We start from the raw sequence: 16,838 nt of genomic DNA, 5'->3' as shown, positions 1-16,838 counted from the left end.
TTTCCCACTGACAAAGTTAAGAGACAAAACCTGGGACTTTGTCAGTTTATCACCTCTAGAATAGTCTTTCTTCAGTACACTTAGGGAGAGGAGTCTCTCTTGCCATGCCATGGAGACTTCTCCACAAGAAACAGTTCTCTCATGGTTTTTAACTTCTACAAATAGCAGCTGCCTGGAAATCTGCAATCATGAAGTTCCTCCCATCTTTGACAGCCTTCCCACAGCTGCATTCCTGGACCATGTCAACTTATTGTGGTGCTGTTTTTAAGGATGAGCTGTTCCAGCACAAAACCAAAAGTTCTTTTAATCTATCTCTGAGAACAGGTTTTCTTCTTCTATTCCTGGGGCAAGTTTTCTCATCTCTCTCATTTATCTCTGTTCAAATTTATCATTGGATCAAAATTACTTCAACATCTGCTTATTTCAGCACTGGTGCCTCTGTTCATGGCTGTGGTTAGAATGCTACATCCCCCCAATGCATTTCATGAGTTACAGGGAAAAAAAGAGTCTGATGTATCAATTATATCTTCTCCAAAGCCTTACAAAAAGAATTTCAGCCTAAAACTAAGGCATCTCCTCAATCCCCTCACATCTAGAATTTGACTCCTTCTTTACTGACTTTACAGTCCCATGTTTTCTCCATGTGTCTTTCCCCTTTCCTTCTTCTGATTTGGAAGAGAATTGGTATCCGTAGGTTTATTTCTTCTTAAGCTTTATCAGTTGAAACAGTTTTTTATGGAGTTCTGCAGTGCTGAAGGGTTGATCTGATCCAGGCTCTGCATCGGGGAGATCGCTCCCCGTGCCTGTCGCTGTTGGTCATGTGGTCTCTGCCGACACTGTGCAAGCTGTGCCGGCCGCCGGCACTACCCCATGCCTTTCCTTCATGCAGAGCACCGGGAAAAAGAGGAAAAAAAACCAAAAACTGTTGCCGCTGCTTTTGTCCTTCCGTCTGCAGCATAGCCAGCTAAAAGCAGCTAAGCAAACAAAGCCCATTACGAGTCATGCCAAGATACCTGTAGCCACGCAGCACTGCTTCAGTTGCTCCAATCCCAGCCATGGGGCCCCAGCCACGTGGCTGCTCCTAGCCCTGGGACAGTGGTGGCCTCATGGCTGCTCCTGGCCTCAGTGTAAGCAAAGTTCATTTTGTGAGCCATGCTGAAATAGTCTCAGTCATGCTGCGCTGCCTGGCCATGCAGCCTGGGCCGTGCACCCCAGCCGCGCCAACCTCAGTCGAGCAGTCCCAGCTGTGCAGTCACCCACTGCCCTGGGGCAGTCCTTGCGGCATGGCCCAGCGGTGGCAGAAATCCCAGCCAGGCAGCGCGCCAACCTGGCCATGCCCGGCTGGCCCAAGCCAACCTGTTCAAGGGCCGGAAGCCAAGAGAGTTTTCCCGGTCTCTGTTAATCTTTAAATGTGCTTTTCCTTGGAGGCGTAGCTAGCTCTTTTGAGTGGTTTAACTGGGTGTCAGTCTTCCAAACTAGGCAGCTGATTGGCTCTTCAAAATGAGCCTATTGATTGGCTCCTCCCAGTGTAACCACCCTGCAGCCGGGGAACTTGCGCCTAGCTTAAAACCAGACTTTCTTAAACCACAACACCCAGGCTCTGTGGCTGTTTTTTGAGATAAATTATTTATATGTGAACTATGCCTGTGCTATGTTAATAGCACCAAAGGCTGAACATTTTCATCACAAGGATCATGCTCAGTTTTTCCATGTGAGTTGACAGTTTTAGTAAGAGAACCACTTGCCTGCTCAGTCAGAAATTGCCTGATACATTATTTTAGTTGTTTATCCTTCAGATGGAAATTGATTTAAAACTGAGACTCAGGGCGTTAAGTGATAGCATAGAGCTGAGATTTTAATGTTTGTTTAGATACAAAAAGATCATCTTCTATGTATTTCACTGCCACTTGAACTAGCAGAGTAAGTAATTTTTATAGGAAGCTGCCTTTGAAAGCAGACACTTGGGAGGGGAGTTTTATCTTAAGATACATAAAAGAAAGCCAAAACTCGTTTGTGGTTCTGGAGAAGAGTTAACTATTAAAATGCAGTTACCTAAACTGGTTCCTGTTCTGTTGGCTGAAGTACTCTCCTCTAGGCTTTTCAGCCAACTTTCCATCTTCTGCTGAGCTGTGATTTTTTTTTTTTCCTATTTTTTTTGGCCATGTCCAAATCTTCTATCATTGCAGTTACCCTACTGACACTTTTCTCCCTTATGGTCTGTTTTCTTTCTTCTTATCATTTGATGAGGTTTGTATGTTCCTCTATGTTATACCTGAGTCCTAGAACTGGGAGCTGAAGAAGATGGGACAGAGAGTGCCTGGATTCAAGAATTAGTGTGTCCTTTTGAATGCCTTGGGGCCAGTTGTACACACTGTTTTGTGCTGAGTACTTTTGCAGTATTTAACAGTGATATCCAGAGGCTGAGCCTTGCTCCAGACTAGTGGCATCTTTTACATGTTGCCAGAGTTGTAATAATATTGGGAGCTGCATTTTCTGAAACAATTGGATGTGCTTTTTTTGCCTATTGCAAATAAACACTCGGAGCTGATCATGTCAAAGTTTGCAGGACTTTGCTGTTAAATTTAAAATGTAGGCAAAACTTTCTCTTTTTCTTTCTTTTTATTTAGTTTGTTTAGTTTATGTCTTTTTAAAAAACAAGATTTACTGTTGTGCCAGGTTGGTAATGCTGATCCACTGTTTAGGGGTTTTATGGCATAACTGAAACTTGGTATGGAAGAGCTCTCAGTCCAGTGTTAATTCCACTTAAAGTTTATTAGCTAGAGAGTTATTTACTTTGTTGTCTTTTTACCTTTTTACCTCTTACGAAACATAAAGCTGTTTTATCGTGTGTCTTGGCAAGGTCTTTGTATATGGCTTCTAAGACAGTTGTGGATTTTTTTAACTTTAAAATGTATAAAACTTGAGAAATTATAAATATACTTTTCCCATTGACTGAAACTGATTCAAGATCATGCTGAAGCTGAAGGGCTGTCTGAATCAAAAGAGACAGAATTACAAGTGGTCTGTTTGAGAGCTGTTGCCTTGTAAAACCTCTGTGGAAATTAAAAGTCTAAATTTATTGTAACTACAATTTTGAATGTCCTTAAGTTGATACTACTGAAAACCACAGGCACTGTGTGGAATTACTCTTCAGTGCAATTGGATTATAAGAAGTATGTACCCTTACGTTGGTATGACTAGACTTCTGATGGATTTTACTAGGCATGGATTCCAGAAACAGAACTAAGTTTTGGGTGGTTCTTCATATTATGTGTGTTTTCTGTTTCTAGTACCTGAAGTCCATAGATCTCCTGATATTCTCCTGGAGCACTCTGTGCCTTCTTCCTGCCTGGTTCCTTCTGACTCCTTCATTTTATCAAGTGATAATGTGGCAACAGCTGTTCAAACAGGCAAGAGTGTGATAAATCCAGCTGTTCCTGAAGAACAGGTAAACCCACAATTTTTGAGCTTCAGTGCAGGAACTCAATATATTAAACATCAGCATCTCATCTCTCCTGCACACATTTAGATTGAAATGCTTTTTAAGAGCAAAAGGTCCTTGGATTTCTGTGATGCAGGCTTTCAGGTAAAATTATTTAAAAGTATTTATGAAGCCTATAACTGAGAGAAACCATACTGCTGTGGTATGAACTGCAAGAGAGATTACTGTGTTAGAGATATTAAAGGCATGCTGATGGTGATGAGTATGGAACACCAATAGAAACATCAGTAAAAAGGTTCTCGCAACTGGCTACTGTTAAAGCTGAAAAGATTACAACTGTAGTTATATGTCTTCTGTTTTCCCAAAGTGGTTTTAGGGCTAGGTTTTTAGGATTTTCAAGGTTGAGGTTCTGAGCAACCTGTTCTAGTGGAAGGTGTTCTGCCCCTGCTAGGGTGTTGGAATGAGATGCTCTTCAAGGTCCCTTCCAACCCAAACCATTCTATGATTAGAGAATTAGCATTTAATCTTTACTTAATTATAATCAAATTAATTTTATGAGGGTTGCATTTTATTTTGTTTCACTTTATTTTTTCCCTATTACATTTAAGGCTGGGGGTTTGGTTTGGTTTGGTTTGGTTTGGTTTGGTTTGGTTTGGTTTGGTTTGGTTTGGTTTGGTTTGGTTTGGTTTGGTTTGGTTTGGTTTGGTTTGGTTTGGTTTGTTTTTTTTGGTGGTCTGACACAGTCCTAGTTGTGGGATCTTAATCTCTCCCTGGGGCTGCAGTGCTGCTGAGAGCTGGTCTTTGTTTCTTTCTGGGGTGTGGAAATGTTTAGTTTACAACTAGGTGAGCAAGGAAGGGAAAAGCCTTTCTGCCTGGAGATTATCACAAGAATTTTATCAGAATCACAAAAGCTGCTGCAGATGAGACAAATAGATTTACCCTTATGAGTTTTTTTTGCCATTAATTGCAGTGACCCCCAATTGAATATGTTAATTCATTGTAAACTTCCTTGTTTTGGAATGTGGAGTAGTATATACTTGAATTAGAAAATGTTCTTGCCTCACTAACCAATTAGTGTCTTGGTTGTAAAAACTGTAAAAAATTGTTCTTTGTAATTGCCAACCCTCCTGTTTTCAGCACTTCCTTGGTTTCTTACTCTTCATCAAGTCTTAGAGCTGTGCCTGGTGAAAGCTGAATTTCATGATTAAGTCAGATCTTTGTTTTCTGATGATTTAAATGCCTATCTTTAGAACTGTTTAAACAACATGCACAAAATACAGGTTTTGGTTTTGAGTCTTATTCTATTCCTTTGAGGAGCATCTGTATGTTCACACTTCCAGAAAGACTGTGGCACCAATTGTGAATGAATGAATGAATGAGTTACTATTTTGTGTTTGCTCCCAGACTAATGTTCTGAGGAAAGCCTGTAAAAAGTGAAGAAGAGATGTGCCCAGATGCAAATGATATCAGAGAAATTTATAAATCCAAAAGTTAGGTGTTTTTGTTTTTTTTCTTGAGAGGGAGGAGTGTTTGTTTTCTTTTTTTGACTGACGTCAGCCAGGTAATTTTCTGTGTTGAAGGCTCTTCATCTGACTTTTTGACAAAGTTTTGATAAGTAAATTTCTTTTACTGGCAGGATGATCAAAAAGTGATTTTCTTCAGCCGCCACAGATCCTGCCTTTTTTCATTTTGGCTAACAGTGAATAACTTCTGACCTTTCTTGTTTGAGCTAGGCCAGCAATTTTAGCTTTTGTATTCTCTGGAAAGAGCACTTGGGTTATTCCAGAGCACTAAGGCTTAGGGGTATTTTTTAAAACTATAAAATCATTTAGTTAGGTAATCTTACAGAAAAATAATAAATACACTTTGCTACTTCAGACTAAACATATGTGCAAATTCTAGTTCTAGTCCATGTTTCAGTTTTTCTCATCTTGTTCTGTTCAGCTACTGACAGACCCCATTATTCCATAAATTCTCTGTAATGCAGAAAATAGTACAAATTAAAGAACTTTATTAGCAAGTCCTACTGGAGAGAGTTGAGAGCAGATTCTTTACCATTATTTTGAAAGGGAGTTGACTTGGCACTAAGGAATAAATTAAAGAAAAATGGTGGGCAGAAAACTAAAATAAAATATTCTTATACGTATTAGAGGGTAATGCTAGAAGTGTATTCTTTTATAATTCTATGTCTAGAGCCTCCTGAGACTTCATATTAAAAAATCCTTTGCTATTATATGTTGTATGCATGTTCCATACTCACAGGTTTTGGTGGTTCCAGACTCTAATCTTGAGTAGTACTCAGAAATGGAACTGACACATATGGCTTCTCTTTGCTTCTTACAGGAGAATTCAGAGCACAAACTGCAGTTTTCTCTCTGCCTGTTTTGTCTGCTGTATCTTACATATTCATGTACAGTCAAGATCTCAGTTAGTTTTGTTTGTTACTTTGAGTCCTTTGAGAGATATTTATTGGAAAGTCAATGAATTACCTGAGTATATTTTTGGAATAAAAGGTCCTAGGGGGGAGGATGAGGTAAGATCAGTCAAACCTCTTTAATGTTTCTTTCACCATCCAAATCTCAATTTCAGATTGTTTAAAAACTGGCAGCTGAATTAATTTTTCAGCTTTTTTCTTGGAGTTGTTTGCTGCAAAATGAACAATTATTTGACCCCTCTTTTTAAATAAAAAAAAAAATATTTTTTTTAAGAGGGAAGAAATAAAGCTTTGACTTTTGTCAATTTTACCACAAAATGTTTTAAACATCACCTAATTTATTTGTGTTCTTTTCTGAAAGTGTGGGCTTACCCATCAGTGTTTCACTTGTTTTCTGTTCTTCCCCAGTCTACTGAAATAGCAGTAACTAAATGTTGTAGAGATGTCTGGATTACTTTTATTTTGTTAGTCTAGCCTAAGGATGAGATATTTCTTTTAGCATAAACCCTCTGTATGCCCTTTCTGTGACCACTGTTAGCAGTGTGCACTGGGTGAAAACGTGGAATGACTAATCCAAGGAGAGTTTGTTTCCCTGATGCATTGAGAGAGATGATTCAGTTCCACTTTTCTCCTATGAATTAGATTCAAGCAGATATTCCAGTTGCCTCTTCAAATGTAATTGAAGACAAGACTTTAGCTGATGTTGAGATAAAGAGAACAAATGAACCCAAGAGCTGCCTTCAACAAGCGGTTGCAAACCTCGAAATCAAGCTTTGCAGTGCTGAGAAAGAAAAACTAAAAATCAAACAGGTATGAATAGTCTTTTTGAAGGAAAACACTTGGAATTTATATAGGAATTAAATATAGGTGGAGCTGGAAAAGGTTTAAAATTCATTTGAAATTCATTTTTTTGTGGAAGTTTGCCAAGTTCCACAGAAACTGGTCAAATTTAGAATTATAAAATCATTGATGTTGGAAAAGACTTTGAAGACCATTGAGTTCAACCTGTGAATGATCCCCACCTTGTCACTAGCACAGAGCACTGAGTGCCACATCCAGGCATTCCTTGGATCCCTCCAGGGATGGGGACTCCAGCATCCCCCTGGGCAGCCCCTGCCAATGCCTGACTCCCCTTTCCGGGAAGAAATTCCTCCTGATGTCAAACCTGAACCTCCCCTGGCACAACTTGTGGCTATTTCCTCTTGTCCTGTCCCTTGTTCCTTGGGAGCAGAGCCTGACCCCCACCTGCCTACAAGAGATAAGGTCCCTTCAAACCTCTGTTTTTGCCACTGCTCCCTCAGCCTTTTTTCATCAGATTTGTGCTCCAAACCCTTCCCCATCTCTGTTTTCTAGATACTCTCCAGAGACTGGCCAGAACTGGGCACACCACTCAATGTATCTAAAATACTTCTTTTTTTTGTGTCTGGTGTCTTATTTTAGGCTGAATTTTTCTGAAGTGCCAGGGAAAAAAACCACTTTTTTAGCCTAACTGATAAAAAAAAAAAGGACAAAAAAAAAAAAAAAAAAGATACAAGCTTTCTCAGCATGAGCTTTGTTTTGATTTTTGGGGGGTGGGAGCCCTAGTAGCTAAATTCTTCATATTCCTTCTGATCTGAATACAAAAAGAGCACCAAGCTGTGCCTGTAGTTACACATCTGAGTTAGCAAAAGGTTACTGAGGCATGGGAGAGTGAGTTTAACTTCTATTATTCTTAATACTCTTTCTTGGGAGGCCTCAAGTTGTGCTGGGGATGGAGCAAACGGCTTGTTGGAAATGAAAATGAGGGTGAATAACTGGAGCCAAGGATGAGGAGGTCTGCAATGGGCTGGTTTTGCTAAGTGTATGAAGGAAAGTTTGGAAGGGAAGCAGGAATACAGAAGAGGAGGCAGGTGGAGAAAGGGGCTTTGGATTGGTGTTCCACAATCTGTTTCTATCTCACCATTGGAATCTCTCAAACTGTTTTGACTATTTTGTCCAAAAGCAGGGTTGAACTAAGCAGACCTGCTCTTTCTGTCCTCCTCATGACCCTCTCAGTTTGAATAGCTTTGTTTGAATAGCTGTGCAGTGACCTGGGAGGTCATTTGTTTCTATACTGGCTTCCTGCATGGCTTGGAGAAATAATTGCTCTTGAGCAACTGAAAGGGTGCCAGCAGTTTATGTACAATAGCAATGACTGCATTAAGGAAAAATAAAAATCTTTAGGTCTTTGTACAGCAAATAATTTTTAAGTTTGTCAGTGGTGTTATTCTTCCTCTCTGTTGCTTCGTGTTTTGCAGGCTTCCAGAGTGGCTATCTGCAAGATCCCAGAATATTTTTATAGTTTATTCATTTTGGAGATGTAGAGATCATTTTATACATGCATAAATGTCATAGGATTCCTGTCTTTTCAGTGAAAATATTTGCTGGCGGTACATTTAATATGCTTCTTTTCAAGAGCAGAAAGGAAGAGCAAGATATTAAAAAGATGAAAATAATTGGAATAAAATATAATAATTCCAGTTGGAAGGGATCTGTACCAACTGGTCCAGCTGCCTAAACCCTTCAGGGTGTAGAAGAAGTTTGAGGATGTTATTAAGGGCACCTTGGCCACTTCTTATGGGTCATTCCTTAAACATGGGACATGCCTTGGATTTTAAATACCTCACACTTTAAAATACTGTCTCAATTTAAAGACTGCAGTCAGAATTTTCTTGCACAACCCTTTATCTCTGTGGTAACTAAGACAGCAAATACTACAGTTACCAGAAATTAAATTATTTTGAATGGTTGAATGAATCTATTTTCACAATTCACAAATGTTTGTAATTTCATGTGTTATATTTTACAAACTTTATAGGAATTGGAATATTTGCTGGAAAAACATAATGTGCTAGAAATGGATTTCTTGAAGGAAAAAAAAGAAAAAGTGCTTCCACATCAAGATCATTACAAGACACTCCAGGTAATTTCTTTCCTGCAGTATCTTTGTTTTTCAGGAGGGTTTTGTGTAGAGTATATTTATATCCAACAAATATTCTTTTAGGCATCTGTGGGCCTGCTTCAAAGCCTTTTGAATTTAAAGAATTCCTTTTCAGAGAAAAATTCAGAATTTCAGAGCCTGATATTTTACATTAGCAGGAATGTTAGTTTAATATCCCCCTTGCCTAACCATATTTTTGTAACTCAGATCACTCTTCCTTTTTAGGGTCTACATCATAAAACAGAAGAGAAGAAAACCACTTTTCTCAGTAGTTGTGTTAAACAGCATAACTTGTATGTTCTAGAGTGCTATGGCCAATTGTTTGTGCTGTCTTACCTAACTTCAATATGGAATTATTCATGCAGCATAATAAAAATCTGTAGTGTAATTAGATGATAGACAATGGAATTAGAATTGTTTCCATTGTAAAAGTTAACATCTTCAATTAAATACATGTGTAAAGTTTCACATCCTAGACAAAATTCTCACTGAAGTTTTCAGTCATCTTCCAGTGTTAGAGCAAAGCAAGCAGCTTTTTTTTCCCAGCATTTCAGAAGTTTGTGTCTGTAACTCAGCTTCACTTAATTTTTTTGCTGCTCTGGATGGTCTTTAATAGCTATTGCATTGTTTCCCATTTGTACTTAAAGGGTTGCTGTAATAATTTGTTTTGAATTCCTGACAGTAGTATATTCTGGAATTTACAGTAATATAATTATCTAATACTGTTCTTTTTCCTTTTTTGTGTGTAACACTTTACTCAATGAAAGAAATGTTTGCTTAACCATGATATAAAAGGAAGTTTAACTTGAAACCCTCATGAATTATGGTGTACCATAGTGGTTAAAGTTATTGGTTATCCTAAACAATAGAATGGGTGGATTTTATGTTGTTAATACTTACTTCTGCTTGAAGAACACTGTGATTTTGAATAGTGGAAATGCTACTGAGGTTTTCAACTATCAGTCTGTATCATAACTCTTTTAGTCAGGTACTGCAACTTTTAAAAATGGCAATAAAAGAGTCATAACCTTTAACTTACTGTGTAGAAATGCTCATGTGCTTCCTCTTGTTGTCTTCTGGGTACAGCCGGAATCAAACCAGAGAAGGAAAGTGAGTCCTGCTTCTAAGAGCTGCCTTTTAAAGTTACTTTCATGAGACTTGAATTGTGGATACCTTCTGTTATTAAAGCTCTTATTTTCTTTTGACTTTCTTTTCTGACTCCTGCAACACAAGGGTCACCACCTGTGGCCACACACTGAGCAGAGCTGGCAGCTCCCAAGGACAGATGTCTGTCCCACCAGCTCTGCCTTTTCCAGTAGAAGTGGCTGGTTATTAGTGATGTTGACCTGAAAAGCTTTAAAGCAGACTGCAGTGGTGCCTCTGGCACAGATTTGGGAACTCTCAGGATGACGTTTCCAATGATACTGATGCCAGCATCCAAAGCTGTAGGTGTGCATTGACTTAATTCCTTTTAAATGAATTTGCTGTGTTAATGTTTGAGTAAAAAATATAAAACCAATGCCTCAGGAGACTTTTCGAGTTGCCTTTTACATGAACATGCACTGTTTCATACACCTTTATATTTACCAATTAACTGGCTTCTGGCACTTGTGACAGGAAATTCTCAAAAGCTGCTCTAGATATAACAAAACCAGTCAGTTAATCAGATTTTTAACAAGGTGATATTTAGATAAGACCCTTTTCTTTTTTGAAGGAATTACTGTGCTTAGTTATGAAAGAAGATTTCATTGATCTTTGTCAACTAAGTCAGTAATCTAATTTTTCTTTACGTCTTTTCCTGTTGGTTTCTGCCTCAGTCAAGGGTGGCAGTTTTGTTATCACAGTTTTATTCTCACAAAATTGCATCAATAAAATATGCTTTAGGTTTTTTGGTATAGAAAAATAATAACTTTGAAAGGCAAGATAGGAACATAAAAATACTTTCACTGAGCTGGACTACCACTCTAATGAAGCAAGTCTTGTTCTGGACTAGTCACAAACTTTCTTCATAATAGGTGTGAAAAACTTTTAAACTGAATTTGGTAGTTCTGAAAATTGAAGAATTGAAGGCTAGTGATAATCACTATTCCTAAGCATGGAAGGCAGAATTCCAAATCTTTGGTATAGTGTTAACATTTAACCAGTGGGTGACAATAGAGTATTGCCACATTTATCATTGTGTAAAACCTAAAGGTAAAAAGTTTTGTGTTTCATCTAAATAAAATGATCTTTGAAAAAAATCAACATTGAACAGACCATGTAGTATTTTCACATTCTTAACATTATTTCTGTATGTAAGTGCAACAACCAGAGACAGTGAAGGGGCAGCAGTGGGATCAAAAACAGAATAAACAAATTGATATTAACTAGTATTATAGAGTTGTTTGGATATTTAATGCAATGGTCTCTTTGAAGACCATTAATTCATATAAGCTAATATGAATTCTTATAAGCTAATAAAATTAGATAATAAAATAAGAGTTATGATTCCCACTTTCCTGCTTCAGTGTTTGTACTATTTAAGAGGCAGAATAACATAATATATTTCTAACTTCTTTACTTGCAAATTGGAACTGAGTTAAAATTGCTGTGGGAAGTGTAATTTTAGGGGTTTTGACTTGTGTGCAGTGTTGCAACCATAAAGTTGCAATCTTAGCCTTTTAATTCCTTGGTTATTTTAGACAGGAGAGAAACAGGTGCAAATGTATGTCTGATTTTTATATTTTCTTGGCTGGTATGTCAGTTTTACATCTTTCCCTTTTTTTGATCAGAGTATATATATATCATTTCAACTTTTAAAACTTCAGTTCTTCCTTAGGTGTGAGTTGCTACATATTTTTAAGTCATTTGGTGCTAGTAAATCATACAAGGTTTTGAAGATAATGCAGACTTAGTGGTCACTTAATCCTAGAAATCTAAAATTTTGCTGTAGCCACATTACAGTATGTTGTAGAAACAAGCAAAGGCTGCATTTTGAAACTACAAAACTCCCAATTTGTAATACAATGAAAACCATCAATAGCAAAATTAACATTCCTGTTCAGTAGGTGATGTTCTCCTGTTTGCAAATCATTGATGGAATACTTAATTTGAGAAGGGAAAGCAGTGCCCAGAAAGATTATTTAGCTGATAAGGCCCCTGATGTTTGGTCTGTCTACAGACAACTGGTTTTGGTGATTCACTGAGAAGTGATTCATACTCTTCTCTGCTATTTGTTTGATTTACCACACAGTCACATTTGAAGAAGTGCTGCATTGCCACTGGAAAATTCTAGTTGTTTTTATACACATTTTTTCCCATCATCATTCCTTTCTGGAAGCTAAGCAGGCTTTTTTTTCTAAAGAACAATATTGTTGCTGTGGTGTAACCCTTCTTTTTGAAATAAACTTCTTTTTTATCTCTTGAATACAGACTTCTTCCAACTGTACAAATCTGTAGTTGTTATGAAATCAATTTTTTTTTCTTTTGTAAACCTTTGTTTCTGTTCCACCTTACTTTAGGGAACATCTTAAAAAAAATTATTTAAAAAGGGACTTTATATGCTTATTTTGTGTAGCAATATTACTGTTTTTGCAACGAATGGGAAATCAATTGGTTGGTACTGTGACTTCATTTTACATAACATTTTTGTGTGTCAGAAAGTGGGTCAGATAGGCTTCTTGTTTGAGTGGTGTTTCAGAAAGGCAGGAGAGGAAGATTATTCTGAGGAAAACATTAACAGAACAGTACAGAATGATTCAAAGGAAATTCACTAGGTCATGCAGTAACACCTTGTGGGGGATAGTGAACCAGCCAACAATACACCCATCCTTCCTTGGAGGGAAGAAACTATTTAGGATACAGTTCACCACTCTCTTTAGGGGAGAAGCCTTAGCTGGCCACCTTCTCAGGTGTGGTGAAGCAAAAAGCCACCTGTCCAGCATCCTATTCAGTTCATGTTCTGTGTTTCTTACTGGTTGTTCCCTTTAACACGCCCTGACCTGCAGGAGATAAAAGGTCATATTTCTGTTAGCCCGGTAGCATTAGTACAGACATTTCTTGGGGCAGAGAGCTGAATGAAAGCCTTCAAAGAGATGAGATGTGAAGCTCTGTCTTTCTTCTGTGTCACTGAGAGCTGAATTTCACTCAGCCTTTTTAAAGGCTAAAGCTGAATTCACTATAGCAGCTGAGAGGTGCAGGGTCTCAGCACTCCACCACCACCCCAGCTGTCTATAACACCAAGCTGGGATTAAAGGTAGCAATAACCTAAGTTCCAGCATTGCTGGTGCTAGAGCTTGTTTCATTTATGTATTTCCATAGCTGTTGATGTTTTGGGAAATTTTTGATTTCAGTACCTGTGCAAATGTCACATTTAAATTATACAATTTCAAATTGTGAGGAAAAGTCTTGAAATGCAGTTATATAAAGATAGGAAATGGTAAACCTGAGATTTTGGGCCAGTTTGTTCCCTCTTAACTCTGAGGTATGACTTTATTGTTATTTTGATTAATATTTCTTGTTGCTTTTGAAGTTTTTATATATTTGACCCATATATCACACAAATTCACATAAACCAGGATGCATATTTGGTTGTGTCTGTCTCCTCGTTTTTGTAGTTAGTGCTTCCACTTCCCTTTTTTGTCAGAATTTAGTGATGTTCCTCTATGCAGAACTCTTGCTGCCTGTGCTTGACTTCCTGCTGGTCCCTATAGACCATTCTTGAGTTTGGAGGAGATAATCCCTGAGCAGGAACCAACTCTTTTGGAGCCCTCTCTCTAGGGTTGTGTCCCATGTCCCAGGCAGATCCCAAGGAGGCCAAAGGTGTCTTCCCTCAAGTCCAATCTTGTGATCCTTGGTTTGCCCTTCTCCTGAACTCACCATCTCATGGTCTCTTCAATCAGGGCAGATCTTCACATCCTCAGAGAATCTTTCCGTGTTTTTAAGGCTCGGGTCCAACGGAGTGCCTCATGGATTCTTCCTCAGCTGCCTGTGTTCTGGGGGTTGTTATCTGTGTGCCCCAGGAGTGTTGTGGATCACTGCATTGTCCCACTGGCAGATTCTGGGGTTGGAAACGGTCCTCGTGAGGAATCACATGAGGCTTCCTCCTGTTGTCTCACCTGCCTCATCCCTCTGGAGACTGTCTGGCACAGAAATTCCTATTTTGCTGGCCTGCCTGCTAATCCTAACCCCCGAATCCTTCACTGATCCCCTACCCCAAAACAGAGCTCCACATATTCCAACTCTTCCCTGACACACAAGGCAACACCCTGTCATCGCCTTCCTGGTCTTTCCTTCCAGGAGAGTGCATTTATGATCCTGGAAAAAAAGGTGTTCTGCAGGAGGCTGGAAACAGGTCTTGGAGGTAGGTGGTTTTTATGGCTGGAGTACTAGAAAATGTATGTTTTCTTACAAAACTAATATATGACTTACATCCTGTTAAACACTATCTTCTAAGAAAATATTTAGGTTGGTTTTAGGTGCAGACGTAGAGGAGACAGAATGTTAATGACAAAAAAAACCAGGTGTGAAAAAAAAGTTTATGTGCTGTACCTGCAAACAAATTTATAAATGAGATTCCAGGAAATTTCACGGGTCACAGCAGGGTTTAAAATCATGGAATATGGAAAAAGGGGGAATTTCAGAAAAGACACTTTAACAGATAGCAGTGCATCTTTTTGCTGAACTGTTAAAGGTATTTATGGATATGGCAACAATCCCTTGCCCACCTCTTTTTCAAGTGAGTGCCAGGTAACTCATGTTAATTTATTCACCTTTAATTTTTTTAATGTTACTCTCTGTACTCTTCTTTCAGGTACTCATTTTTGTTCAATCTTTATTTATTAAGAATTTCAGAGCTGTTTCATTTTGGCCTGGTCCCCCCCCACCTTCTTGTGCCCCACCCCCACTCCCCCCAAGTTTTGATGTCTTCTTTCCTCTAAATTATTTTTCCATCCATGAGGTAAAATAACTTTTTATTTCTATTATAGAAAGATTCTGCTCTTTTTCCTTACGTTTTCCTTTTGAACTTCAATTATTTTATTAATTGTTTAGTTGTCTTGTTTCAAAATTATTAATTAGAAGAGTGGATGTAAGACTAAGCATTCTAATTTTGTTTTAAAAATATACTTCTCTTATGCTGTTGTGCTGTTATTTAACAGCTTTGAGATGCCTGACTTGCCTTATTATCTGATATTCAGTTACAGTCATAGGGCGTGCCAATAAGTATTTATTTTTATACACTTATGTGTCTCCTTTGCCTCCCTGATTTTAAAAGTTTTCAAAAAATCATGCTTAAATAACTTATATTATCTTAGTGTGCAAGTAAGTACTAGCCAAACAAGTTTTTTAAAACCAGGTTTTTTGTCCTGACTGCTTTGTATGTGTCCTGATATGTTTCATGCCAGTACATCCTGGATTTGAGTGTATTTACTGATTTATGGTCAGTATGTTACAAGTCTGTGACAGCTACTGCATATCTTCATTTGCACATTCACAGCAAGTACATTGAGAGGGATTAATCCTATTTCTCCTACTTAATATGGTAATTCTACTTAAGAAGGTTGTGAAATGCCCATATATATTTAGCACTGATTGGTTAGAGTTCTTTACCACCAGTCTTGTCTCATCAAGTTTTTCACATCAAAGTTTTTCTAGCTTATGTAGGAGTAGTGTTCGATTTTTGAGGGGAAAATGAAAATGTGCAAAATTTACCTAAAAAGAAACCTGTATAGAAAGGAGCTTAGCTAACTGTACTGCAAAGACAATACTTCAGGCCAGTTATCTGTTACATAAATAAAATTTAATAGAGATTGAAAAAGTAAGTTGAAAGGTGTAGCAGGTTGATGAGCAATAAAATTTTCATCATTCTGCAGCCATTCATAGTTTATTAATGAACTTTGTACCAGACAAGATGATTTAACAGTTAAAGAGAAACGTTGCAATGCTTGTAGGACAGTTATCTGTCACGTGGCGTACAGGGAATGGTGCCAAAAAAACAAGGAATGGTGCCAAAGCATCTCCATGCCTCTGGGTCCACTGCAGTCCTGTTTGTGTTCAATGTAAGGCATCTGAGACAGCGAAATTATTGTGAGTAGCTGAGCATTACACACAACCAAAACAGTAAATCTTAGCCAATATTAGCCAAAATTAATCAGTACTTTTAAAAGAATTTTTACTTCCTGTTTATACACTTGGAGGCATAAGATGCATAGCAAGTATCAGGATGATGTTCTGGGGAGAAATTTGAAGGATTGTTCTTTCATTGCCCTTTACCTGTTAAATTGTCTTATTTGGTTTATAATTCATTAATAAACTATGAATGACTTCAGAATGCAACTTAATACATTACTGAAACTTTTATTGCCAATTAACCCGCTACACCTATAAATTTATTTTCTCAATCTGTATTAAATTTTATTTATATATAGTATACACTTGGTATTGAAACACAGTTTACTTGTGTTTCTAAACCCAGCTGAAATGTATCATTTGCCAAGTATTAAACAAATTTATTTGTATAAATGTATTCTAATCTAACTAATTCACACACTGGAAGTCATTACATACCCAAGAAACTCTTGTGATTTACATATCAAAGTTGAATTTATTCATCCCTTCTCAGTTACTTTGGAAACTTCCATATTAATTATGCCTTTATTTTTTTATTTGAAATGCCAAAATGTTAATATGTAGGCAAAGTGTCAACAAATAATTAATATTTTAAACTACTACAAAGGTGTGTAACAGATCACTTTTATATAACTCCTGATATTGAGAAAGTAGTTCCAGAGATAAGGTATTACTTTACTGTTGCTGTTCTTAAATAAATAAATAACCTTTTTCTGCTGAGACTTGTGTAAGGCTTTTTTCCTCATTAAAGGCTTAAAAGGTCCAGAAGAGTATGTGACATTTAAAATAATCATGTATTTAAACAACTGAGAACTTTTTTACTATTCTTGGCGAAAGTTTTATCATTTAAAGAAAGCCGATACTAATGAAAACTAGAACATCTGTTCTTAAACGTG

At 37.6% G+C, this 16,838-nt stretch overlaps 1 protein-coding gene across 8 annotated transcripts in view; it reads left to right on the top strand.

Annotated features, from left to right (window-relative positions):
- LOC131573905 (coiled-coil domain-containing protein 91-like) overlaps nt 1–16,838 on the top strand; it is a 136,395-nt gene that overhangs the window by 35,931 nt on the left and 83,626 nt on the right. For all 8 annotated transcript variants that reach the window (XM_058828269.1, XM_058828270.1, XM_058828272.1 and 5 more), the window contains exons 4-6: nt 3,291–3,448; nt 6,519–6,686; nt 8,713–8,817. In XM_058828269.1, the coding sequence (XP_058684252.1) occupies nt 3,291–3,448; nt 6,519–6,686; nt 8,713–8,817 (431 nt within the window). The remainder of the gene's footprint in view (nt 1–3,290; nt 3,449–6,518; nt 6,687–8,712; nt 8,818–16,838) is intronic.

The sequence above is a fragment of the Poecile atricapillus genome, chromosome Z, assembly GCF_030490865.1.
Source record: "Poecile atricapillus isolate bPoeAtr1 chromosome Z, bPoeAtr1.hap1, whole genome shotgun sequence".
Classification (NCBI taxonomy): domain Eukaryota; kingdom Metazoa; phylum Chordata; class Aves; order Passeriformes; family Paridae; genus Poecile; species Poecile atricapillus.
This window is presented reverse-complemented; position numbering and strand designations above follow the sequence as displayed.